A 27,599-nucleotide genomic window follows, 5' to 3' on the forward strand; every position below is an offset into this window, starting at 1 on the left:
CTCTCTTCTCAAACAGAAGGCAAGATGGGAGCTGAGAATTACACCTCCACCAGAGAATTCATTCTGCTCGGGCTCACCAGCCATTCCAAATCCCGGCTGCTACTCTTTGTGGCTGTTCTCCTTATCTACTTGCTTACCATCTTTGGGAATGCTCTGATCATCATGCTGGTGAGGGTTGATTCCCAACTGCATACCCCCATGTACTTCTTTCTCAGCCATCTTGCTGGCATGGAGATTGGGTATGTTACTAGCACATTGCCCCAAATGTTGGCCCACCTTTTGACTGGAAATGGAGCCATCTCCTTAGCACGTTGCATGTTGCAGGGTTACACCACTCTGGCCATGGGTAGTACTGAGTGTTTGCTATTAGGAGCCATGGCTTATGACCGCTACTTGGCAATCTGCCATCCATTGGTATATGCATTGGCCATGGACAGGTTGCACCAACTTTTGCTTGCCACATCCTGTTGGACCATTGGTCTTGTGTTCTCTGCAATTTATGTCATCTGCACCTTTCGTCATCCCTTTTGTGGCCCCAACCACATCAATAACTTCATCTGTGAACCACCTGTTGTGCTGAAACTTGCATGTGGTGACACAAGAATCACTAAAGTCATTGGTTTTGGTCTCTCAACTTTCATTGTTCTTGTTTCCCTTTTTGTTATCCTGACTTCCTATGGGTTCATTATGGATTCTGTATTGCACATGCAGTCAACAGGAGGATGGCATAAGGCTTTCTCCACCTGTGGTTCCCACCTTGCTGTGGTAACCTTGTTCTATGGCACTATCATCTCTATGTACATTGTTCCCCAATCAGGCTCAGACCCTGATCGTGACAAGAAAATTGCTGTCTTTTACCTTGTAATCACTCCCCTTCTTAACCCCATCATTTATACCCTGAGGAACAAAGACATCCATTCGGCAGTACTCAAAATGCTGAGAAGATGGGACCTTGAAGAAAAAACATGAATATTCTCATCTTGCTTAATTAAGTGTCTTTTTAGCTTAAGCGGGGAGCTACTGAAATTTGATGGAGAGGCTGGAAAATATTGGGAGAGAAACTCACTGTAAGAAAATTAAAATTTCTCACCTGCTGGTTTTCTAATGGGGAATATCCCAAAGACTTATAAATGTACATGATGCTGTCACCTAACCTGTTCGATACTGTAACAGACTGAATGCAAATGTACCCACACCTGTGGTAGGTTTATTCCTCTGTCTTCTTCAGATTGGAATCTCATAAAACTCTAAATGCACCCCTCCATACCCCAGGACAGAACTTGGTAAACAGTGACACTTACCACTTTTCCCTGAAGAAATTATCTCTATTGCTGAATTATTCAAGAGTAGGTAAAATGTTGACCCCTGTCCAGGTTTTCTTTCATTGTTGTAGGTTAACTAAGTGGGGTTAACCACAAGCCAATATTAAAGTCCTGTCAGAATGAAAGTGTTGATTCAGTCTTTATTATGCATGTCAAGATTAAGGAAGTAGATAGAAGTTGAAAGCCAACAGGAGAAAAGAAAAAATAACCATGACTTCTGCAGGGTTTATCATAGCAGGGCAGGGTAAAAACACACATTAATATACATAACACAAGAAGAACGTGAACAACAAAGGCAAAAAGTATAACAATGGCTCAATTTACTTTTGATAATTTTTTTTTAAAGAAAACAACTCTATACATGTTTTAGCTCTCCTACTCCTTTGATTGCTACATTTCTCCTGGATCTCCAATCTCCAGTGATAGATTATTGATTGATAGAGTTTTATGTGAGTTCATTCGTATAGAACTTTTGAGATGACATTCCTCCCTAGTCACTACATGTGACAATGCCAGAAGAGGAAAGCAGGTCCATAAATTATGGAAATGGCATCTAAAATTATGGGATGTATTTTAGCTAAGTAAATATTCGTTCAGCCCTTTATGCTTGTAATCCTGATGTCAAAAACACCTCTGGTCTTCATGATAGCATAGCTTTCTCTTCTTCAGGCCAAATCTTTCACTGTATCACTTGGCTTCCAACTGTTTCACCTTTCTAATTAGTCATCTCTGGAGGTGGCCTCCTTTGTCAATGACTTCCTTAAAATGTACAGATCCCTGCTATGAAACCAGGTTTTCTTCAGCCTGTTCTTCATGACTTTGTTTGTTTGGGTAATTAAATGCAACAGTTTTTTTATTTCCCAACTTATTCCATGCTGTCCTTTTCCTACCCTATGGCCATTAACCTTGCTATCTCCCTTCATTTTCATCATGTGCTATTAATGAGGATTGTGTTGCTGTTCTTGCTGTACTTGCTCACAGGATGTTTGAAGAAGACACCTGAACTTGCCACATCCAGTCTACATTTTATCACCTTGTTAATAATAAAAGAAGATGAGAAATGTGTTGCTGAGATCAAGATACATTCTGTCCATAGCACTCTGATATCTACCAGACTATGACTGGTATTAAAAAAGGAACTAAGGCTGATATGAATTATTCTTATCAACCTATATTGCCCCCAATGATGTTTTGTAGATGCTTACAAAGTCTTCGTTCAATGAAACGTTAGAGCCACCAATCTGTTCTTTCTCACATCAGATCCCACCCCATTGTAGATCAGGATAGCGTAGCCTTATTTGGGAATTATCTCCACTGAAATAAGCGGAACGTGATTTTGAAGAGACATGTAGTGGGAGGCCTTTGCAAAACCAAGAAAGCAAAGAGACAAAAATTGTTTCTGCAGTTAATGTAAAGACTACCAGTGCATCTAAAATAGCATGTTCAAGCCAATGAATCAACATCTGATCTTCCCATCACAAAGGTCCTGTATTCTGGATCATGCTGTTGCTCATCTATATGGTTGCCCACAAAAAGTTAGAAGGGTAGTCTGAGACAATACTGTACTGGTGCAAGGTCTGGAGACAGCAAGATCGTAAGCCAGGAGCTTGGAACTAGATATGACTGTTTGGGAAATATAAGCCAGGTGCAACCACCCAGCTAGCACAAGAAAGGGACTGCAAGGAGGCCATGATAACAAAAGGATGAGTGAAAGAATCTTAAGATTGATCCTTTGGGATGTATACATAGAACTAGATTTTCAAACACATTGTTCTTCATTGCAACTTCACAGCTTATATATCCAACGAAGTATCTTATCCACTCAAATAAAGTCCTTGACTTCCTATGAGAACACCAGGTTTCTGAGAAAGAGGGACAGCCTCTGAAACTTAATCTCGTCAACAGGATTTTTCATAGAATTTTACCAGGATGCTTCAGTAATAATGGAAGCATTCATGCTTTCGTTATATTCCTCTCAAACTCACAAAACAGAAGACATGAGATTTTGTATCTATTTCATCATATCCACGAGGCCAAGCAAGACATTTATTAGGATGTCCTATTCACCCATATGCATCTCCCTTCCGTAGCTGCAGAGACAAATGTGTCATCTCAGCTAGATGAAACACTTTTCTATATCTAGAAAGTATTTAAACAAGCTGCTGCAGATATACTTCCTTATATACCAGGATCTCACCTTAAAGGAGAACATGGTCCTTTAACTCTTACAAGACCAGTCTGAGTTGACAGTTCCAGTGAAATGGGTTGCCGGGACCCCACCCGCCGGTGACCCATCCAACTGGGTAAAGATCAAAGGCTGCTGGAGGAGAAAGCTAGGCAAATCCAGAGCAGCAACCAAATCAGGGTGGATGAGACACCTGGAACACCCAGAGTCAACTAGAGCCCAGACTTCCGTAGTCTTAGTGCGGGAGCCCAATTTCACCTTCACCACTAAAGTGGGGCAATCAGCACTCACCATAGCGTCCTCGTGCCCATCCTCCTCTACCTGCCCGCAGGTGCTTTTCAGCGTAGGTGGCTGGCATTTCCCGCTGGCTCCTTAGAGGCAGCATCAGCCTCTCCTGAGAAATCAATCTCTTCCTCCACGTTGGCTGCCCCCTTGGCTGCTGTCATCCATCGCAAGGGGGTGGCGGGGGGCGATTTGGCCGGCAACTTTGCCGCTTGATCTCCAGCCTTGGCTTTTGGGCAGTCTGCTGCCCAATGCCCTTCCTTTCCACACCAGAGACATTGACCCCGTGCGTAGCGCCGATTTCTCTCCTCTTCCCCAGCTCTATAGCCTGGCCGGGCAGCAGTTGCACTGCTTCGGGGGCCCTGCATCATGGCTGGTGGTCTCTCAGGTCATCTGGTTTGCATGAAAGTATGCTGGGCATGCTCAGCCTTCCTGGCCAGACAGATCCATTCGTGCAACGACTCTGGGTTGTCTCTACACAGCACCCATTTTAGGACATCCCAATTGAGCCCCTCTTTAAACTGTTCTATGAAGGTTGACTGAGACCAATCGGGGATTTTGCCGGCTAAGGCTTTAAATTCCAAGGCATAATCGGCTACAGACATCTGGCCCTGGGTGAGATTCTTCAGCGCCTTCTTAGCCCTTGCCTTGGCCAGCGGATCCTCAAAATGAAGCTTTAACGCAGACATAAAGTCCTCGAAATACCACGAGCTCAGGGGTGTTAGCCTCAGTCAGTTGGACATACCAGTCAGCTGCTCTGCCTTTTAATTTGGTGGCAATTGCCATTATCTTAGCCTCTTCAGAAGGGAAACATGGGCCAAATTGCCTCATGTAACTCTTTGCATTAGTTAGAAAGAAAGATAGCTTGGTTGGATCTCCATCAAATTTGACAGGAAAGTCCTTCACCCCCCCTCTTGCTGGAGCGGAACCGGTGGCTGCTTGAGTGGTGGGGCCCCAGGTCATGTGGTTGCCCCTCTGCGAGGTGGAGATCCATCCCGGAGCCGTCTCCGGCCCCGCTCCGCCGGCGGCTCGGGTGGGAGGATGGGGGATGGTTGCACGAAGCTGGGGCCTCCGTCGTACCTCCCCTGTCCGCCCAATGATAAAGACAGGTTTTTCAACAGATACTCCATTGATTCCATTTTTGTCTCCAGCATTCTCAGCCTTTCAGGGGTTTGGGATTCCCCACCCCCCCGCACATTAGGCTGTCTCTCCGTTGATACCGTGGTAGATTCCACATCTGGGGTCAGTGGGAACCGATTCTTCCAGGGTGCCTGGGACGTCCCTGGCTGGGGTTTTCCCATCGTATCCCAGGTGATCAACTCCACGGGCAATTCGCTTGGTGCCGGTTGCGCTGGTTCTCCTCCGTCGCTGGATTCCTCCAGCTCAGGGCTGGACCCCGAATCCCTCAGGTGGTACAACAGTTTGGGGGGAGTGGGGGTCAGTTCTCCACTCCTGACCATCAACTTGGGCCTTGGGCAAGCCAGCTCCTCAAGTCCCTCGGTCGTGAGTTTCGACTCGGCCATCGTTAACTAACTTCCCTCACAAGAATTGATCTTGGTAGGAGCTAACGGTGTACTTTGGTGATTCTCAGCTTTATGTGATGATTGCCTATTCTAAAATGGCATTCAGACTCACAAGCAGAAGTACAAAGATATCTGATTTATTTAAGAATAGTATGCAAGCACAAAGAAAGCTGAAAATGGTGAAAGCGCGCCAAAATCAAACTAAAACCCCCCGATGCCAATGAAATCCCTCCCCCCGTATAATTGTCTCAAGTTCACAATCCCAGGTGCTCCTAATGAGTTCTGCTGGTCTGCGGGAAAAAGACCTTGAAGAGAGGAGATAACCCAAACACACTCCATTGACATGAACAAAGATACAGAGCCTGGCATAAACATAGATACAGAGCTTGGTACAAGGTCGCACAGCAGCTCCCTCCCAAACAAAACGCGCGTCAGCACCATGGCATGTGAAACGTTACGATGTACAATGTACATTGAAACAGTGAACATGACAATTCCTTGGCTATTCTATGAGACCTTTTCATTGAGAATACTGCAAATGCTAATTATGCAAAGTCTCTGCACTATTTCTAAGTTCCAGTTCCTCAGTGACTTTGGTAGCTGCTTCTCCAATCAGCCAAATGGTCTCCATTGAGATGTTCTTACCCACGTAGTATCCTGCGATCATGGGACTGTGGGATATTGCGATAGTCATAAGTGTGAGGACTGGTCATAAGTTGGGTTGGGCACTGTTGTAAGTCTGAACTGTTGCTAAATGAATGGTTGTTAAGCAAGGACTACCTGCACTGAAATTGCTAGTGAAATTATTTATGTATGGCAGGATAGAAATGGTACACTGGTTTCTTTGTTTCGGTACCTGGAACAGATTTGTAGGTTTCATAAACTAATAGTTATTCTTTTAGGAAAGTGGAATATATTCCATGGAGATGGTTCCATTCCCATTGGTCAATTCCCAAAGATCATTATATTGTGTTGCTCCTTAATTAAACCTCCTGGGAACCTGAAGCAGTTAAGATGGCAAAATGGAGAAAAATGCTTTCTCTTTTGAAAATTTAAAAACAAAAGGTAATGTGGCATTGAAGAAAATTCCATGATCTTCTGACATTCTTTGACTGGACCATATGCTTTGGTTGCATATGGACAACATATGCGACCAGAGCATATGGGTATTACATCATTCAAAGAAAACACTTCCTGTATGTTGATAAGAGAAAGACTGAGCAGAAAGTCTTTTTTTCCTTCTGTATTTTATTTATTTTAGCTGTCAAAACATTAATTCATGGATTCTAACAATCTGTTCCCCCTGGTGGGAATCACATGGTTCCCCACTGATTTTGCTTGCTGGAAGATCACATGACTGCAGGATGCTGTGACAGTTGTAAATGAGAACTGGCTGCCAAGTGCCCAAATCACAATCATGGGACCATGGGATACTGTGACGGTCATAAGTGCAAGGACCAGTCATAAGTTGGGTTTAGCACTGTTGTAAGTCTGAACATATGGTTGTTAAGTGAGGACTACCTGTTCTATTAAGAACCAAATATTTCTAGTAGCTTTTGTAAAGTATCTGATAGGAATTCACTTTGGAATCCCTCTTAAAATATACATTAAACTCAATGTAATATTCATTTTAATGATGTTAATCTTAACCCAGACACTTAATGGAACTTTTTGCCTTTGAGTTGTAATTACTGAAATTGCACCTACATATTCAGGCATAGTCTGATACATTTTGAGAAGGAAAACAAAAAGGAAAAAAAGCTAAAATCTTCACCAAACTCTTCTGGGCTTACAGATAGACAAGTAGAATACTGTGTGATTTATTCAAACTTATCAACATGTTTGACATATGGTAACAATTTTTCAAATAGTATTGAACTGTTAAATAAAGTACAGTCAGTTACAACATCCTTTAGATCTGTTGTGGTGTGTGAACACTTGCCTTTACTCCGTCTCATGATTTTCTGACAAATCTAGTCCTTCTCCCTAAATTAGGTTCTATTTAAGATTGCCCAAATATGTTTTCCAGTTAGAAATATTAGTTTCTTCCGTAAGCAAATTGCAACCACTTCTTTTTTGTGTTTGTATTTTTCTCCACTCAAATGCTTAGTAAATCCCTCTTCTTCTTGGTTTATCTCATACAGAGTTACATAAGAAAAACCCTGATGGAGAGTGGTGAATTAGGTGGAATTCTCTCAGGTTTTCCTCTGATGGCACCACAGGTTTAGACAATGTATACCAACAATGGTCTGTGCAGCTGCATTGCCACCTGAGACAGGCATAGGGATTTGACATGGATTTGAGAAGGAAACTCACATTGGTTGAAGTGAATCAGATAAGCGCACTGCTGATCAATAGATTAAGTAGAGTCAAAATGGTTTACAGAGGCTGGGTCATTTTGTTGACATACAGTAGTTTAAATTTGTCAAATCAGCCAACAGAAAAAAACAATTAAGGAAATATTTATTTACTTGTTGTAAATGAATGGATTAAAAGCATACAAGAAAATATTTCCTTAATTGGTGTTGTTTTAAACCATGGAGTTAAGAGAGAAGAAAAAAAAGTGCATGTGGAAAGTTCTGGATGCTACCTGTTAAAAAAGATGCTTAGATGTTGAATGAGATGTTTGGAAAGTGGGTCCTACAAGGGAAAGGTTAAAACAATAGATCTAAGGGAGACTTGATAAATCATCGGAAGGTCTTTCAGACAGAAGCTGGAAATGAATAGTTCCTTGATTGACTAAGGCAAACATGAGTCTGTTGATGGAAATATCAGGGAAGCAGATTTTGGCTAAAGATGTGAGGAAGGAATATGTCAGTGTAAATGCCAGCTTGCTCATATTTTTGTATTTTCAATCACTCTAAGATGACTCCTCCAAACCAAGAGAACTTATCTGAAGAAAAATTCTCTATGCTTGGGCATAATGAATTGGCTTATGGAAGGAAAGTCATCTATAATGTCCTTAAAGAATAATTGATAGAGGTATTTGAAGATCTTCTAGAATAAATAATAAGCCATGGACAAACACGTATCCCTAAGAAATAGGAAAATTGTATCTATGAGCTCTGCTATTCCTTATCTTCAGAATGTTGATTATGTAAGTGTTGTGTCTTAGCCAAACCTACTGCAATCTAAAGCACATTGTAAAGCAAAATAAAGAAAAATGATTTGTTGTTTAACTTATAAACAAAACATAATGCAGCTGTGGAGAATATCCCATGAAAGTTTGCATATACATTACGTCAGCCAAAGAGACCACTTTGAAGTCCCACCTTTCTTACGTCTTCAGAAAGCTACCAGCATGCCGTGTTTTGCCGTAACTTTTCTGCAGCAGCTTTTCAATAATTAAGAGAGTGATTCAATCAGATTGGGATTCTCCAGGTTTTTGTTCCAAGCCCTTCCTTTCAACAGCACTAGAGAAATCAGAGTTAAATCTCATTCCAGTTAATTAATCATCATGTCTGATGTTTCTGAAACCCCTCACAAGTGAACAACTGAATGCATTTGAATGCAATATTGTTAGTGACTTTAAGTAGTAGGCTTTAAGTCAAAATGGATGACTTCAACAGGATACGAATGTTTGTGGCTTTTCTTGAATTCTGCTTCTTTTCAACACCTTACCCAAAGCCTTGTGGACTTCCTTGTTCCGCAAGGTGTAAATGATGGGGTTAAGCAGAGGGGTTACCACAAGGTACAAGACTGCAATTTTTTTGTCCCGATCAGGAAATGAGCTGGATTGGGGAAGAATGTATATGGAGATGATGGTGCCATAGAACAAACTGACCACAATAAGGTGGGAGCTGCATGTAGAGAAAGCTTTCTGCCACCCTGCAGCTGACTGCATTTGACAAATGGAATATAGGATGCAACTATAGGAACATAAGATAGCAGAAAGGGGAACCAGAACAATAAATGCGGATAGACCCTTTAGTATGGCTTTGGTGCGGTTTATATCACCACATGCCAGTTTCAGGACAAAGTGCAGTTCACATATGAAATGGTTAATGGAATTAGGACCACAGAAGGGATGACGAAAGATGCAGACAACATTGACCATTGAGAAGAGACAACCTATGATCCAGCAGGAGGTGGCCAGCAGGTGTTGGTGCTTCCTGTCCATGGCAGAAGCATATCTCAAGGGGTTGCAGATGGCCAAGTAGCGATCGTAAGCCATGACACCCAGCAGCAGACATTCGGTACTGCCCATGCTCAAAGCACTGCCTCCCTGCAACATGCAACGTGTTGAGGAAAGCACACCATTTCCAGCCAACAGATGGGCTAATGTCTGAGGCAAAGTGCTAGTGACATACACAATCTCCAGGCCTGAAAGATGGCTGAGAAAGAAGTACATAGGAGTGTGTAGTTGGGCATCAATGCGTACCAATATGATGATTAGCAGGTTACCCAAAATTGTGAGCAAGTAGATTGTTAGGAAGACCACAAAGAGCAGAATTTGTTGTTTGTGATGAGAGGTGAGTCCCAAGAGGATGAATCCTGTTTCTGAAGTGAAGTTCTCAGCTCTCATTTTGGCATCCTGCCTCAAGAGTGGAGCTGTTGATGGACAGTTAGATTAATTGCACCACAGAGATAGAGAGGAGGGAGAAAAAAAACTCTACATCCAACCCACTATAGTACCATATCAGCTCAGAGATCCCTGATTTCCAGTGCAACTGTCTGGATTGGTCAGCAACACTACTGAATCTTTTCATTAATCCAGAATGGTACCAAAGACATTCTCAGCAGATTATCACAATGTACTACATTTAGCAGATAATGAATCAACTCCTACCTTGGGATTGCCATTATGAAACTTGAATGTTGGAATGATTCACGTATGATTTATCCCCCAAATAGAAAGCATTGCATTAATACAATCTGGAATTCCTTGCCTAATACAGGTTGGAGAATTATAGTTCATTTTCAGCAGGAGTGACAAACATTAGGTAGAAGGACAGTAAGGGGTTACTGTATATGCACACTAATTTCCACTATCTGTAACCTCCACCGAATGAATATATCTCCTGAAGTATCTTTGTAAGAACTCCTATATTCTTTAGGAAAGAATGCAATCAGGATCACCTTCTTTCAAAGTGACCAATAACATAGAAACCTATAAACTGCTAACCCTTATAAACCATTTCACAGTTCTTGAAATATTTTGAACAGTTCCTTTACATGATTAACTAAGTAGATTGTTATTTGTGTGTTTGTTAGATTAGCCTTTGTTCTCCTACCGAATTCCATTGAAACACAGAAACCTCTTATGGACTTTTTGCTGAAAAAAGGAAAAAAAATGAACTGGCGGTTTATGGATTTGATCATTAGAAAGGGTAGGTTATGGAAAGAAGGAAAATATGATGTAACCTTAGACGGTACCCTGTCTCTTTAAGGTTTCATCACAATTTCCTTATTTCCATAATCTACCCTTGCTAATGATCAAATCCAGTTCATGTTTTTCTTTTTTCAGCTGCTAAGTAGATCAGAAGCTACTTCTTTATTACTTTTTTTCTTTTTCTTTCTTCTCTCTTTCTTTCTTTCTTTTTCTCTTTCTTATTACTTTTCCCTATTCTTCTTCTCTTCAGATCAAAATTTGTATTGCTTTTATTCTGTTGAAAGCTGCTTTAAAAATAAAAATCACATAAAAAAGAATTCCACGGAAACACTGCCACATATCAAACTTCAGAGCAGACAGGATATCGATTTCTCAGCGGTTTGCTTCAATCACTGATTTAGCATCTCATAATTTGATTCCTGCCCAATAAAATGAGGACCGCTTGAACTCTCTGAGCATTCAAACATGAGGAAGTAGCAATAGGTGATTACAGGGGATAAATATTCTATGGATTCTGTGAATGGAAGCTTTGAGACATGTAGAGAATATTTAGTGAAGGATAAATTGATGAGATGGGATGCTATTCTCAGACCTTTCTAAAGGTAATCAGGGAAGAACCTACCATTATCTTCTCCTTCAAATAACACCAGTGTTCCCAGTAATTGGAATCAAGATACTTTCAGGGAATAATACTGTACTTATTTTAATGAATAGATTTCTTCTTTAGAAACCAGCAATCTACACCCATATAAAGTAAATTCTCCTTGAAGTCATACGTAGCATTCTTGGCAACAGCTCAGAAGTGATTTGTCCTTGTTTTCTTCTGGGGTGTTTCTCCAACATCTCAGCGTAATCTATAATCCTAAAATTTCCTAATGATCTCCCATCTTGATACTAACCAAGCCTGACTCTTTTTGTTTTTTGTTTTTGTTTTAGTTCAAGCTCATTGGCCACTTAAATTGATGAAAATAATACCACAGAAACTTACCTCTTTGCTTCTCCCAGGACTTCATCAGCTATCAGGGAGATGTGCTTCTTTCTATCAGCTTCAGTTAAGGTGCTAAGAGCTTGGGTAGCTGCTAGTACAATTCCCAGTGAATGATGCTGAAATATAGGGAAGTATTTTGGGCAGGGTCATCAGAAAGTCTCATGTACTGTCACCTCAAAAGTTTCCTGGCAACCTAACAGAGATGGGGCTGTAGCTAGACTGGGAAGTCAAAGAAACATCCTGGAAAAAGACAGAGAGAAATGTCTTCTATTCTATTGCCAAGAAAACTGTGTGGATTAAGTCCACAGGAGCTAAATTCAACCTGAAATATACTTTGCTTTTATGAAGCAACTATGTAGTGCATGAAGAGAAGTGGGCAGCATGCTACCTTCCTTCTTTATTATAAGGGGAAGATTTTGTCAGATTATGAGATATGGATCCACTCAATGGAAATTGCTCAACTCCCCTTGGTCCTCTTCAGGATATCATTATAAATGTTTTGCTCCTTCTTTAAACCTCATAAGTATGTGGGTGACTAATCTAGAAAACTGTTGATTAGGCAGAGTCAGATCAGAGGCTAACTCAAGAGTCTGAGTTAGAGAGGCTAGAGTCATATGCCAAGACCAATTCATCAAACTTGACCAACAACAACAAAACATAAGAAATATTGATTTATCTGCTTCTTTGTTTCCCATTCATATGCAACAAAACTGAAGGACTGAGGTTAGGGTCAGAGGAAAACAAACCAACTTGTGAATTGCCTACATGTAAAGAGTAAAAATGTCAAGTTCTGGATGTCAGGTTGAGGAGATATTTCTTTGGAAACCAAATCCTCCGAGGAACAGATTAACAGATTGCATCAGTTGTTTTTCATTATTTTAGATTTGTTCTTCTGAACCAAATAAAAATTTCCAAGATAATTGACTGATGTGTGCTGAAAGAAGAACTCCAGAGTTACTTCCACATGGCAGTGTTTATGAATAGTTTTGACTGAGGATAAACAAAGGACACCTTTCAAACGTTGATTTAACATCAACAGGTACTGATAGATAATAACACAGAAGTCAGAATTAAGAATGAGAGTCATATATGGATGGTGGACTATTTTACTGAAAGCAGAAATATGAAAGTCATCAAATTAGGAAACCAGTAAAACAATGAAGAAAATACAATTTATTGTTGTACAATTCTGTCCCATTCATCTACAACAAACACAAAAAGATAAGGATAAGGGTGGGGAAAAAGAACAGCGTATGTGAAAAGTTCTGGATGCCACATTCTAAAAAAGGCATTGAGATGTCCAACCAGAACAAGGAGATGTTTCAAAAGCAAGTTCAATGAGGAACAGATGAAGAAACTGGACCAAAGGACAGAGAATAATAGTTCATAAATGCCTGAAAAGATTTCATGCAGAAGTTGGAATTAAGTAGTTTTCTTGACTGAATAGTGCAAGAAGGAGAGTCTGTCTATGAAAATGGCAGGGTAGCAGATTTTGGCTCAAGTCTGAGGCAGGAATATGTCAATATAAACGGGAAGCTGTGCATTGATTACAAACCAAAAGCATGATGAAAGATGTCTGATATTTGTTTAAAAAATGCCTTATGTTTTATAAGGAGATATATGAATGCCCTGGTATATTTTGAGGAGGGGTAAAAAATTAAGAATGTGTAACTGGATTGATAATGAGGTTATTATGATTTCATTTTCTTAATGATTTGGATGACGATTTACAGGATTTTTGATTTGTATGATTCAAAAAGTATTGATAAGACATACAAATATTTGGCTTTTAAACTTAATAGTGTTAAGCCTGTTGTAGCATTATTAATTATAAAAGCAGACCAGTTATGTGTTTTTATAATTTCATTTTTATTATACTGGACAGAAATATATGGAATAGTGGTACGAAGGAAATAAGTGAATGGATTGCTGTTTGATGAGAAGAAGCTTCCTTGCAGCTTTCCCATGAAGGGGAACATTGCTCAGAAGATGCTGGCTTCAACTTTATAGTAAATAGTTACACACAAGCTGGATAACAGTTGTAAGGCCTGAAGTTTAGATATATTCTGGAGTCAAGTCCCTGCATTAACAGTGGAACACACTAGATGATTCCAACTGCCCTTTCAACTCATATTCCCACTTGAGCAGACTCAAGGGACTATAGAACATCTTCCATAATAACTACTTACTCCAGTGTCATATGCTATTGCCTCAACCTACCTACTCCAACCATATTGTCTTGTAGTGGTCTGCCACAGTCATGTTCAGAAATAAATGTTTCTGAAGTTTGGGAAGATCCCCATATAGCAATGTCAGTAGGCAAAAATGTGGAGGAACCACAATAAAAATTCTCTCTGTATAGAGCAGTGTTTCTCCACCTCAGCAACTTTAAGACGCATGGACTTCAACTCCCAGAATTCCTCAGCCAGCATGGCTGGCTGGGGAATTCTGGGAGTTGAAGTCCACACGTCTTAAAGTTGCTGGCTGGGGAATTCTGGGAGTTGAAGTCCACATGTCTTAAAGTTGCTGAGGTGGAGAAGCACTGGTGTAGAGTGTGAGATGAGATAACATCTAGGGCACTTATATAAAATGGCCACTTAATTGGATCGCAATTTAAATCCTATATTGTCTACTTTGGATTCGTTTTAAATTGCAAATATGTATGTGTGAGGGCATATATATCTAGATTATGTGGGTATATCTTTTAACCTTTATTGTTTTTACATTATTGCTCAGTGTTGTTAAATTTTTAGGTTGGTTCTAAATCTTCCTCATAGACTTCCTTGTCACCTTTTTTTATCCTTTAGAATAAAACTGATATTAAGTTTCTGAGGAAATTTAGGCATATACTTCAAGAGCTTTTACTGGAATTTTCATAAATCATTTTACATTGTTTATATTTATAGACAATATATTTTAATACTTTTAATTGAAAACTTTAATAAAATATTTACAGACAATATTTTATCACTTAGAACAGTATATTATTATTATTATTATTATTATTATTATTATTATTGATAGAAGGTACAGAATATTGTTTCAGATCATTATTTATTTATTATTCAAATTTAATTACTGCCCATCTCCCCCAAGAGAGGGACTCTGGGCAGTTAACAATAAAATCAAACTATAATCATACATGTTAAAATCTCATAAAACCAGACAGATTACAATTATTATAAAATGCAATAAATAAATATAAAATCTAAGAGGGTATAAAATCCAAGCTGGTGGGAGGGACTCTGGGTGTGATCCACCCCCAAGAATGGTTGTTCACTTTCCTGCCCCAGGCAAGACGGCAGAATCAAGTCTTCAGGGCCTTCTGGAAGCTTAGGAGTGAAGGAGCCTGCCTCACCTCCCGGGTCAAGATATTCCAGAGGACAGGGGCCACTGCAGAGAAGGCCTGTTTCCTGGACCCCGCCAGATGAAATTCTCTTACAGACGGGGTCCGCAACATGCCCTCTCTAGATGATTGGGTGGGGCGGGCAGATGTAATGGGGATGAGACAGTCCCATGGGTAACCTGTCCCCATGACCTCAAGGTGATAACCAACACCTTGAATTGGACCCGGAAGCAAACTGGAACCCAGTGCAGCTCGCGCAGCAACGGTGTTATATGTGCTGACCTAGGGGCACCAAAAATGGCCCACGTGGCTGCATTCTGGACCAGCTGAAGCTTCCAGATACTCTTCAAGGATAGCCCCATGTACAGTGCATTGCAGTAGTCTATATGGGAGATGACCAGGGTGTGAGTGACATTTGGAGGGCTTCTCGTTCCAGGAATGGGTGTAACTGGCGCACAACCCGAAGTTGCGCAAAGGCCCTCCTGGCCATGACTGCCACCTGCTCTCCGAGCAAGAGTCGTGAGTCCAGGAGAACCCCCAGATTATGCACTGAGTCTGTCTGGGGCAGTGCAACCCCATCCAGAACTAAAGATGACAATTTTCTGCAAGACGAGGCATCATCAATCCACAGCCGCTCCATCTTACCAGGGTTCAGTTGAAGCCTGTTGTTCCCCATCCAGACCCCCACAGCCCCCAGGCACTGAGAAAGGGCAGTCACAGCATCACTTACCTCACCCGGGATGGAGATGTATAATTGGGTATCATCGGCATACTGATGATACCTCATCCCATGGTGATGGATGATCTCACCCAGTGGTTTCATGTAGATGTTAAATAAGAGGAGAGAGAACTGAACCCTGCGGCACCCCACAATGGAGGGGTCGAGGGTTGGATGTCTCCTCTCCTATCACCACCGACTGGGACCGGCCCTGGAGGAAGGAGGTGAACCAGTGCAGAACTACGCCACCCACCCCCAACTCCCTGAGCTGTCCCAAAAGGATACCATGGTTGATGGTATCAAAAGCCGCTGAGAGGTCAAGGAGAGCGAGGATGGATGCCCTGTCTCCAACCCGCTCCCACCAGAGATCATCCATAAGTGCGACCAATGCCATTTCTGTCCCATATCCTAGCCTGAAACCTGACTGAAAGGGGTCCAGATAATCCGATTCATCCAGGACCCTCTGGAGTTGCAGCCCCACCGCCTTCTCACCCTCTTTCCCCAAAAAGGGGAGGTGGGAGACTGGACGAAAATTGTCCAGCACAGTTGGGTCCAACAATGGCTTCTTGAGGAGGGGGTGCACCAGTGCCTCTTTAAAGGCAGCCAGGAACACCCCCCCACTCAAGGATGTATTTACCATTACTTGGACACAACCACACGTCACCTCCCGAGCTGCCTTCACCAGCCAGGAGGGGCATGGATCTAAACAACAGGTGGTGGCATTCACAATCTGGAGGATCCTGTCCACTTCCTCTGGTCCAACAGGATCAAACTGCTCCCAAATAACAAGGCTAAAACGTTCCCTCGGCATCTCCTCAGACCCTGCTTCATGCATGGAGTCTAACTTGGAATGGATCTGAGTGATTTTATCCTGCAGACACTCAGAAAATTCTTCTGCATGGCCCTGTAGGTGGGTCACTGGGCCCACCTTCCCCAAAAGGGTGTGTGTGATCTTAAATAGGGCTGTCGGACGGCAATCTGCGGATGCAATAAGAGCGGAGAAATACTGCCGTTTCACCACTCTTACCTTAAGAGCGGCTGTAGCTTGTGTTTGGTCAGATTTGGTCCTTGTCTTCCTCCAGCAGCACTCTAGGCATCTTTTAAGCCTCTTCAAAACCCCAGCTCTGCTGTGAATCATGGGGAGTGTCGGGTTGGATGAGGCAGGAGAGGCCACACAGGCGCGATCCTGTCCAAGGCCTCAGCCACCTCCCTATTCCAGGCAGCAGTCAGGGCCTCTGCTGGACCATGAAGCAGATCCCTGGGCACCTCCCCCAGCTCCCTCTGAAACCTCACTGGGTCCATTAGTCTCTGGGGGTGGACCAACTGAATGGGTCCTGCCTCCCTGTGGAGGGGGGCAGCATAGGAGAATCTCAGGGCCACCAGGGCACGATCTGACCATGACAATGGGGATAGATGCGGCTCTCCCCTCAGATTACGTTGCCACGGCTCCGACAAGAAAACCAAGTCCACAGTGAGACCACTGTCTTGAGTCAGGTCCCGAATAATCTGCGACAGGCCCGTGGCTGCCATGGTAGCCATGAACTCCTGAGCTGCCTCTGGCATGACCCAGGGAAGGCAGGTTGAAGTCCCCCAGAACCATAAGTCTGGGGAACTCCACCGCCAGACCTGAGACGACCTCCAGCACCTCAGGCAGGGAGGTTGCTACACAGCAGGGGGGCTGGTACAGTAGCAGCACTCCCAACTGTTCTTGGGAACCCAACTTGAAAAACAGGGTCTCACACCTGGCCACTTGTGGGGCAGGGCCCCTGAAGGCCACCAGAGACTCTCGGATGACAACAGCCACCCCTCCTCCCCTACCCTGTTATCTCGGCTGGTGCCACACCCGAAACCCAGCTGGGCACATTTTCAAAAGGGCTATCCCCCCTTCTGAGCCCAGCCAGGTCTTGGTGATACACGCCAGGTCTGCCCCCTCCTTTGTGATCAAATTGCATATGAGAGGGGCTTTGTTGTTAACTGACCTGGCGTTAAGCAGCAGCAGCCAGAAACCAGGGCCCTCAAGGATCTGCTGTCCAGGGCCTGGGTCTAAACCTGGAGGGCCAGAACATGCCACCGGTAGCAAACACCGGGGGCATCTTCCCCGATGATGGCCCGCCCTCCAGTTCCCTTCATAACATCCCCAACCCATCACCACATCAATGGTACACCCTACCCTATAGCCCCCAGACTTTCCAGGCCCAGTTGCCTCCACTCCCAGTTCTCCAGAAATTACTAACATTATGTTAATAATGTTAGTAATATTACTCTTCATGCTGAATAAGATGCAATCCTTCTATCTCCATAGCTTTATGTAATTTTATCCTGGACTTTGACCAACTAAGAATTTCTTTGCTTTAAAATCTTTCTTAATATTGTCCCACTTTTCTTACCTCTTCAGAGCATGCAGAGTTCTATAGTAAAAAAAATGCAGCACCTTTTCAATAATGAACAGACTAGTTCAACCACATTTAGATTTTCCTGATTTTTGTTCCAAGCAGTTCTTGACAGCAACATTTGAAGATCCAGACTTCAATTGCATTCCAGGCAATTAAGAACCTTCCAGACAATTAGAGAATGTTTTGGTGCAATATTAATAGTGAGTATGTAGCAGAATTTAGTCAAAAGTGACACATTCAGCAAGATAAGGATATTCATGGCTTCTCCTCAAAGCTCCTTCTTTTCAACACCTTACCCACAGCCTTGTGGACTTCCTTGTTCCGCAAGGTGTAAATGATGGGGTTAAGCAGAGGGGTTACCACAACGTACAAGACTGCAATTTTTTTGTCCCGATCAGGAAATGAGCTGGATTGGGGGAGAATGTATATGGAGATGATGGTGCCATAGAACAAACTGACCACAATAAGGTGGGAGCTGCACGTAGAGAAAGCTTTCTGCCACCCTGCAGCTGACTGCATTTGACAAATGGAATATAGGATGCGACTATAGGAACATAAGATAGCAGAAAAGGGAACCAGAACAATAAATGCAGATAGACCCTTTAGTATGGCTTTGGTGCAGTTTATATCACCACATGCCAGTTTCAGGACAAATTGCAGTTCACATGTGAAATGGTTAATGGAATTAGGACCACAGAAGGGATGACGAAAGATGCAGACAACATTGACCATTGAGAAGAGACAACCTATGATCCAGCAGGAGGTGGCCAGCAGGTGTTGGTGCTTCCTGTCCATGGCAGAAGCATATCTCAAGGGGTTGCAGATGGCCAAGTAGCGATCGTAAGCCATGACACCCAGCAGCAGACATTCGGTACTGCCCATGCTCAAAGCACTGCCTCCCTGCAACATGCAACGTGTTGAGGAAAGCACACCATTTCCAGCCAACAGATGGGCTAATGTCTGAGGCAAAGTGCTAGTGACATACACAACCTCCAGGCCTGAAAGATGGCTGAGAAAGAAGTACATAGGAGTGTGTAGTTGGGCATCAATGCGTACCAATATGATGATTAGCAGGTTACCCAAAATTGTGAGCAAGTAGATTGTTAGGAAGACCACAAAGAGCAGAATTTGTTGTTTGCGATGAGAGGTGAGTCCCAAGAGGATGAATCCTGTTTCTGAAGTGAAGTTCTCAGCTCTCATTTTGGCATCTTGCCTCAAGAGTGGAGATGTTGATGGGCACTGAAAACAACAACAACAACAACAAAACAGAAACAGAAACAGAAAGAGGGAGAGGGAGAGAAAACTCTACTTCCCGCCCATTACAGTATAGTACAATGTCAGCACTGAGTTCCTTGATTTTCAATGCATCTGTCTGGCCATTACAGATCATAAGTTAATATGATCCAGTAATACTAAATAGTACGAAAAACCCTGCTTTTGGCAAATAATGCATTGACTGCTATCATGGGATGGCACTCAACACTGTTACGTATGATTTATCCCCAGAGAGAAGGTATTTTATTAAAAGAAGCTAGAATTTCTGTCTAATACTTTTGGACATACTGTATATACATAAGTATCATCAGGAAAGACAAATATAGTACCGGGTGGAGGAAAGTAAGGAGAGATATGGCTGACTAGTTCCCACAATCTGGAGTAATTTGCAATTATCTTCTTTTGAGATGTTTCATCAGCTTCCCAATCTAGTCTATAACTGCAGGATTTCCTGGTGATTTTCCATCTAATTCCTAGCTGGATTTGACTTTTTTTTTAACTTTTGGAAATCAGTCAAGGTTATCTGCCATTTACCTGGTCCCTCATCCATAAACTAATAAAAAATAATAAAGTAAAAGTTACCTCTTTTCTTCTCCAAGGAGTTTTTCAGCTCCTGAAAGAATGTGCTACATAATACTAGCATCAAAAAAGGTGCCAAACCTAGGTAGAATGTGAGTTGGATTCCCACTGAATGCTGCTGAATTTAATGAAGTATTTGGGCAGGAATCATAAAAAGCTCTCATCTTTGGTCCTCAAAAATGCTGCCTGAAGTAGGTTCTCAGTAACCTGATAGAAACGGGGCTGAAGCTGGACTGGGAAGTCAAGGAACACCATAGAAGAAGACAGAGGCAAACCTCTTCTAAATTATTCCTGAGAAAACTGCATGGATGGTTTCATGAAGTCCTCAGGAACTAGATTCAACTTGAAGGACTCTTTACCTTTATTAAGCAACAATTCAGTGCCTAAGGGGATTGGAGCAGCACACCGGCTTCCTTCTTTATTATAAGGAGAAGATTTTATAAGATTCTGAGTGGATGGATTGACTCACTTAAAATTGCTTGATTCCCTTGAGTCCTCTTCTGTAGATGGATCATTACAAATGTTTTGGTCCTTCTTTAAGCCTCATGGGAACCTGGGAGACTAATTTAAAAGAAATGATGTAAATGTGATGGGGCTGCTTCCTTTAGTAACTTCTTATTTACAGTCATAAGATGAATCATCAGGTGTCCTTAGTTTTTCACAGATGCTTCTCCATTTTGGCTTTAACGTTGTAAAATGAATAATGACATGTGTAATATGTCATGTGTTGTTGTTCATCTGAGGTTGTATTTACATAATTTTAAGACCTGCTAAGGACCAGATGATTTTTCTTATGTCCTGATATGTAAAACCATAGAACTCAAAAAGGGTGTACTTTCTTTTTCACACAACTGTAGGCCTGTTTCCTTTGCCTGTGCAAGAGAAGGCTTCAGCCTCTTTTTCCTGACATTGGGAAGATCTCCGATAGAGCTCCAAGAAAGCTTCATGGGGATAGTGGCCATCTTCTACTTCAGTGCTGTTGGTGTTGATGGGGAAATAGTTTTTTCATCACTTTGTCATAGAGATTTGGGGTCTTCCAAATCAACAGCATTCTAAGATGAAAGTATCCAGAAAGTTGCAATGAAAGTTTGGGTGAAGACCCTAATATAATCTCCTACTAAGACCTTCATGTTTGCTTGTAATATTGTTATAGGAACTGGAGTTAGGCAGAGACTGAATGAGTTAGAGAGGCTAGAGTATTATGCTGAGACCAAACACAAAACAAATTCATCTAATGAACCAAGAATAAAATATTAAGGCAATATTGATTTACTTCCTTCTTTGTTTCCCATTCATATGGAACAAAACTGAATAAGTGAGGGTAAGATCAGGGCAGAAAAAACACCCCCACCAAAAAAAAGGAGAACAAAATGTGTGAACTGTCTACATGTAAGGAGTCAGTGTCAAATTCTGGGTGCCACATTTTAAGAAAGTATGTGAGGTGTCTAACCAGGTTGATGTGATGTTTGTTTGGAAACCAAGTCTTCTGAGGAGCAATTTAATGGAATGGATCAATGTTTTTTTTTTAAAAAAAAATGGTTTAGATTCATTCTTCTGAATCAAAGAGAAATCCCCTAGATTACTGAATGTGCTGAAAGGAGAATTCCAAATTTACAAATGGTTTCCACTGAGGGTAAAGAGAGGACCCCTTTCAAATGTTCATTGAACATCAACAGGAACTGCTCAATAATAACAGACAAGTCAAAATTAAGAATAACAATGATTGATAGGGTTGACAAAAAAAGACGAAAGTCTTCAGATTAGGAAGCAACGCACACTGGAACATGGAAAGATTATTTATTTGCTTTTATGCTTCTACCTTAAACATTTATGATAAACTTAAAAGCGGAGAGGAAGTGTATGCAGAAAGTGATGAATCCATCTTCCCTTGACCTCTCAGACAGACACATACACATAGACTGATGGTACATTATGTTATGCTCCCATGTACAAGGCTTTACATGACTTCCACCCTCCTCCATAACTTCTATCCCCCATGCCTAGTGACACTGCTAACTTTTCAAGGCTTTATGAACGGCGAACAGAGTTGAGGCTAATACTATCTTCCCGGGAGAGGGGGAATGATATTCCAAAGAGTGGGCATTATGACAGAAAAGGCTCTTTTCCTGAGTCCTCTCAGGTGGCAGTTGCTAATGAACAGGACTCATAGCATGTCTCTCCTGCCAGGCCTGATGGGATGAGTTGATACAATTGGAGAGAGGCAGTTCCTTAGATAACTTGGACCAATGCCATGAAGGGCTTGATAGGTAACTACCATAAGTGTGAATTGAACCTGGAAGCATACTGGCAACCTGTGCAGCTCATGGAGCAGAGGTATAACAGGCACTGATTGAGGAGCAACCATCATTGCCCTCACTGCTGCATTTTGAACTAGCTGCACCTTCTGGATGCTTTCCAAGGGCAGCCCCATGAAAAGTACCTTCCAGTAATCCATTGAGTCTGGGAGGTGACTAAGGCATGAGTGAATTTGTTAAATTGCCCAGTCTTTAGTTGCTATGAGCTGGCTTCCAAGTGAGTGTGGATGAGGCAGAATTTGGAAAAGTAGAAGAAAATTTGTTGTTTATTCGTTTAGTCACTTCCAACTCTTCGTGACTTCATGGACCAGCCCACGCCAGAGCTTCCTGTCGGTCGTCAACACCCCCAGCTCCCCCAGGGACGAGTCCGTCACCTCTAGAATATCATCCATCCACCTTGCCCTTGGTCGGCCCCTCTTCCTTTTGCCTTCCACTCTCCCTAGCATCAGCATCTTCTCCAGGGTGTCCTGTCTTCTCATTATGTGGCCAAAGTATTTCAGTTTGGCCTTTAATATCATTCCCTCAAGTGAGCAGTCTGGCTTTATTTCCTGGAGGATGGACTGGTTTGATCTTCTTGCAGTCCAAGGCACTCTCAGAATTTTCCTCCAACACCACAGTTCAAAAGCATCGATCTTCCTTCGCTCAGCCTTCCTTATGGTCCAGCTCTCGCAACCATATGTTACTACGGGGAACACCATTGCTTTAACTATGCGGACCTTTGTTGTCAGTGTGATGTCTCTGCTCTTAACTATTTTATCGAGATTTGTCATTGCTCTTCTTCCAAGGATTAAGCGTCTTCTGATTTCCTGACTGCAGTCAGCATCTGCAGTAATCTTCGCACCTAGGAATACAAAGTCTTTCACTGCTTCTACATTTTCTCCCTCTATTTGCCAGTTATCAATCAAGCTGGTTGCCATAATCTTGGTTTTTTTGAGGTTTAGCTGCAAACCAGCTTTTGCACTTTCTTCTTTCACCTTCATCATAAGGCTCCTCAGTTCCTCTTCGCTTTCAGCCATCAAAGTGGTATCATCTGCATATCTGAGATTGTTAATGTTTCTTCCAGAGATTTTAACTCCAGCCTTGGATTCCTCAAGGCCAGCTTGTCGCATGATGTGTTCTGCGTACAAGTTGAATAGGTAGGGTGAGAGGATACAGCCCTGCCGTACTCCTTTCCCAATCTTAAACCAGTCTGTTGTTCCGTGGTCTGTTCTTACTGTTGCTACTTGGTCGTTATACAGATTCTTCAGGAGGCATACAAGATGACTTGGTATCCCCATACCACTAAGAACTTGCCACAATTTGTTATGGTCCACACAGTCAAAGGCTTTAGAATAGTCAATAAAACAGAAATAGATGTTTTTCTGAAACTCCCTGGCTTTTTCCATTATCCAGCGGATATTGGCAATTTGGTCTCTAGTTCCTCTGCCTTTTCTAAACCCAGCTTGTACATCTGGCAATTCTCGCTCCATGAACTGCTGAAGTCTACCTTGCAGGATCTTGAGCATTACCTTACTGGCATGTGAAATGAGTGCCACTGTTCGATAGTTTGAACATTCTTTAGTGTTTCCCTTTTTTGGTATGGGGATATAAGTTGATTTTTTCCAGTCTGATGGCCATTCTTGTGTTTTCCAAATTTGCTGGCATATAGCATGCATTACCTTGACAGCATCATCTTGCAAGATTTTGAACAGTTCAGCTGGGATGCCGTCGTCTCCTGCTGCCTTGTTATTAACAATGCTTCTTAAGGCCCACTCAACCTCACTCTTCAGGATGTCTGGCTCTAGCTCACTGACCACCCCATCAAAGCTATCCCCGATATTGTTATCCTTCCTATACAGGTCTTCTGTATATTCTTGCCACCTTTTCTTGATCTCTTCTTCTTCTGTTAGGTCCTTGCCATCTTTGTTTTTGATCATACCCATTTTTGCCTGGAATTTACCTCCAATGTTTCTAATTTTCTGGAAGAGGTCTCTTGTCCTTCCTATTCTATTGTCTTCTTCCACTTCCGTGCATTGCTTGTTTAAAAATAATTCCTTATCTCTTCTGGCTAACCTCTGGAATTTTGCATTTAATTGGGCATATCTCCCCCTATCACTGTTGCCTTTTGCTTTCCTTCTTTCTTGGGCTACTTCTAGTGTCTCAGCAGACAGCCATTTTGCCTTCTTGGTTTTCTCTTTCTTTGGGATGTATTTTGTTTCCACCTCCTGAACAATGCTGCCAACTTCTGTCCAGAGTTCTTCCGGGACCCTATCTACTAAGTCCAGTCCCTTAAATCTATTCTTCACCTCCACTGCATATTCCTTAGGAATATTAGTGAGCTCATATCTAGCTGATCTGTGGGTCTTCCCTAATCTCTTTAGTCTGATCCTAAATTGTGCAAGAAGAAGTTCGTGATCTGAACTACAGTCAGCTCCAGGCCTTGTTTTTACCGACTGTACAGATGTCCGCCACCTTTGGCTGCAAAGGATGTAATCAATCTGATTTCGGTGTTGTCCATCTGGTGAAGTCCATGTATAAAGCCGTCTCTTAGGTTGTTGGAAGAGAGTGTTTGTTATGCAGAGTGAGTTGTCTTGGCAAAATTCTATCAGCCTATGTCCTGCTTCATTTTGTTCTCCCAGGCCATACTTACCTGTAATTCGAGGTGTCATTTGACTGCCCACCTTAGCATTCCAGTCTCCTGTGATGAAAATAACATCTCTTTTAGGCGTGTTGTCCAGTAGGTGCTGCAGATCCTCATAGAACTGCTCTACTTCAGCTTCTTCAGCATTTGTGGTTGGGGCGTATATTTGGATCACTGTGATGTTAGATGGCTTGCCCTGAATTCGAATTGAGATCATTCTGTCGTTTTTTGGGTTGTATCCAAGCACTGCTTTAGCCACTTTACTATTAATTATGAAGGCTACTCCATTTCTTCTGTGGTCCTCTTGTCCACAGTAGTAGATCTGGTGGTCATTTGATGTGAAGTGGCCCATTCCAGTCCATTTCAGTTCACTGACGCCCAGAATGTCTATCTTTAATCTTGACATCTCACCAATAACCACATCCAATTTGCCCTGGCTCATAGATCTTACATTCCAGGTTCCAATGGTGTGTTGATCCTTAGAACATCGGATTCGCCGTTCACCACCAGCACCGTCGGCCGCTAGCCGTCCTTTCGGCTTTGAGCTAGCTGCGTCATCACGTCTGGGGCTAGTTGAGCTCATCCTCTGTTCCTCCCCAGTAGCATTTTGACCATCTTCCGACCTGGGGGTCTCACCTTCCGATGGTATACCGACATATCTCTGGTTGTACTGATCCATTTAGTTTTCACGGCAAGAATACTGGGGTGGGTTGCCATTACCTTCCCCAGGGATCGCATTTAGTCTGACCTCTCTGTCATGACCTTCCCGTCTTGGGTGGCCCTTCACGGTTTAGCTCATGGCATCATTGAGGTGCTCAAGCTCCAGCACCACGACAAGGTAACGATCCTTTGCTGAAGAGAAGAAAATAGTTTTCTGTAATTCATACGGCCAGGTCAAGAGTCAGTGGCTGAAAAGGGTAGGGAAGCTGGTTTTGGCTAAATATCAGAAGGAATTTCCTTGTGGTTCTCCAGGGAGGAAGCACACTGCTTCTGAAGGTGGTGGGCTCCCCTTTCTTGTAGTTAAACATAAGCTGCTGAGTTTTAGATACATTCTGAATTGGAATCACTGAATTCAACAGCGAAATAGACTGGATAAGTTCAGATTCTACCTCAATGATCCCATCTCAACAGACTCAATGGACTGTAGATCATCATCCAAAAGACCTACATACTCCAGCATCATATCTCATTGCCTTAATATGACAACCTGCCTGCTCCAGCCATGCTGTCCTGCAATTCTCTGCCATGGTCCTGTTTAGCAAAAACTCTTCTTAAGTTTGGGGAGATCCCCACTTCAGAATATCAGTGGGCAGGAACATCAGAGCAACCAGAGTGACAACTCCTTGTGTGCAGAGTCTGAGTCTACCCCACTAATTTGTGAACTGGCCCCTTTTAGCAGATCACAATTTAAATCTTTTCATCCCCGTCTTGGATTGGTTAGACATTGCCAGTGTGTATGGGTTTGATCTTACTGCTTGATATCAGCAAATGTGTTTTATCTGGTTGGGCTGTCCTTGTAATAAAATAATCCTCTCCCTTTCCCTCTGTTAAACTGATATCGAGTTTCTGTTTACATTTACACAACTTTTATTTTATTATCATTAATCGTTTTAGAGTATATTTTATGAACTGTATTTTATACCTAGATGGCATAACAGAAGCAGTAGAATATATGAGTACTGGTATAATGTAGAGACATCAGCACAACCACATTGGCATTCTTCTACAGTTTTTTTTTTGTGTATGTGTGTTTTGATAACACGAACCAGAACTGGATTTCATTCAGGTCCATTAATGAACAATAAGCACTCTTCCTGTTTTGGAATCGTTCCACAAAGTCACCAGCTAAAAGCTCTTTGGTGTAATGTTGGCAGTTAGCATGGAGCAGAGCTTAGGTAAATACAGACTAATTCCACAAGATTAAGTTGTTCAATCATTTGCTTTGAAGGACTTTCTTTTCAACAGTTTGCCCAGAGCCCTATGGACATCCTTGTTCCGCAGGGTATAAATGATGGGGTTAACCAGGGGAGTGATCACAATATATAAGACTGCAATTTGCTTGTCCCGATCAGAAATTGTGTTTGACTGGGGGACAATGTATATGGAGATGATGGTGCCATAGAACAAACTGAGCACAATAAGGTGGGAACCACAGGTGGAGAAGGCCTTACCCCATGCCAAATGCATTTGAGTAACTGAATACAGGATGCAACTGTAGGAACATAAGATAACTGAAAAGGGAACTAGAACAATAAATGCTGATAGACTGTTAAGTATGGCTTTGGTGCGTTTGATATCACCACATGCAAGATCTAGCAAAAAATGCAGCTCACAGACAAAATGGTTAATGTGATTGGAACCACAGAATGAATGACGAAAAATGCAAACAGCAGTGATAATTGAGAAGAGACAACCTATGATCCAGCAGGAGGCGGCCAGCAGGTGTTGGTGCTTCCTGTCCATGGCAGAAGCATATCTCAAGGGGTTGCAGATGGCCAAGTAGCGATCATAAGCCATGACACCCAACAGCAAACTTTCCGTGCTGGCCATGCTCAATCCGCTGGAACCCTGCAGCATGCAACGTCTTAAGGAAAGCGTTCCCTTTCCTGCAAAGAGATGGGCTAATGTCTGAGGCAAAGTGACGGTGACATACACAATCTCCAGGCCTGCAAGATGGCTGAGGAAGAAGTACATAGGAGTATGAAGCTGGGCATCACTCTG

At 42.3% G+C, this 27,599-nt stretch overlaps 4 protein-coding genes across 6 annotated transcripts in view; 2 read left to right on the top strand and 2 right to left on the bottom strand.

The window, feature by feature from the left end:
* LOC134495821 (protein KHNYN-like) overlaps positions 1–27,599 on the top strand; it is a 239,956-nt gene that overhangs the window by 113,618 nt on the left and 98,739 nt on the right. The gene's annotated exons all lie outside the window — the stretch shown is intronic.
* On the top strand, positions 25–969 carry LOC134496888 (olfactory receptor 2G3-like). Its single transcript, XM_063302603.1, has one exon. It carries the CDS (start codon positions 25–27, stop codon positions 967–969), a length of 945 nt encoding a protein of 314 aa, XP_063158673.1.
* LOC134496889 (olfactory receptor 2D2-like) lies at positions 8,875–9,837 on the bottom strand. The gene has a single exon (XM_063302604.1). It carries the CDS (start codon positions 9,835–9,837, stop codon positions 8,875–8,877), a length of 963 nt encoding a protein of 320 aa, XP_063158674.1.
* On the bottom strand, positions 18,345–19,289 carry LOC134496890 (olfactory receptor 10C1-like). The gene has a single exon (XM_063302606.1). The coding sequence runs from the start codon at positions 19,287–19,289 to the stop codon at positions 18,345–18,347; it is 945 nt and encodes a 314-aa protein (XP_063158676.1).

Source organism: Candoia aspera, chromosome 4 (assembly GCF_035149785.1).
Source record: "Candoia aspera isolate rCanAsp1 chromosome 4, rCanAsp1.hap2, whole genome shotgun sequence".
NCBI lineage: Eukaryota > Metazoa > Chordata > Lepidosauria > Squamata > Boidae > Candoia > Candoia aspera.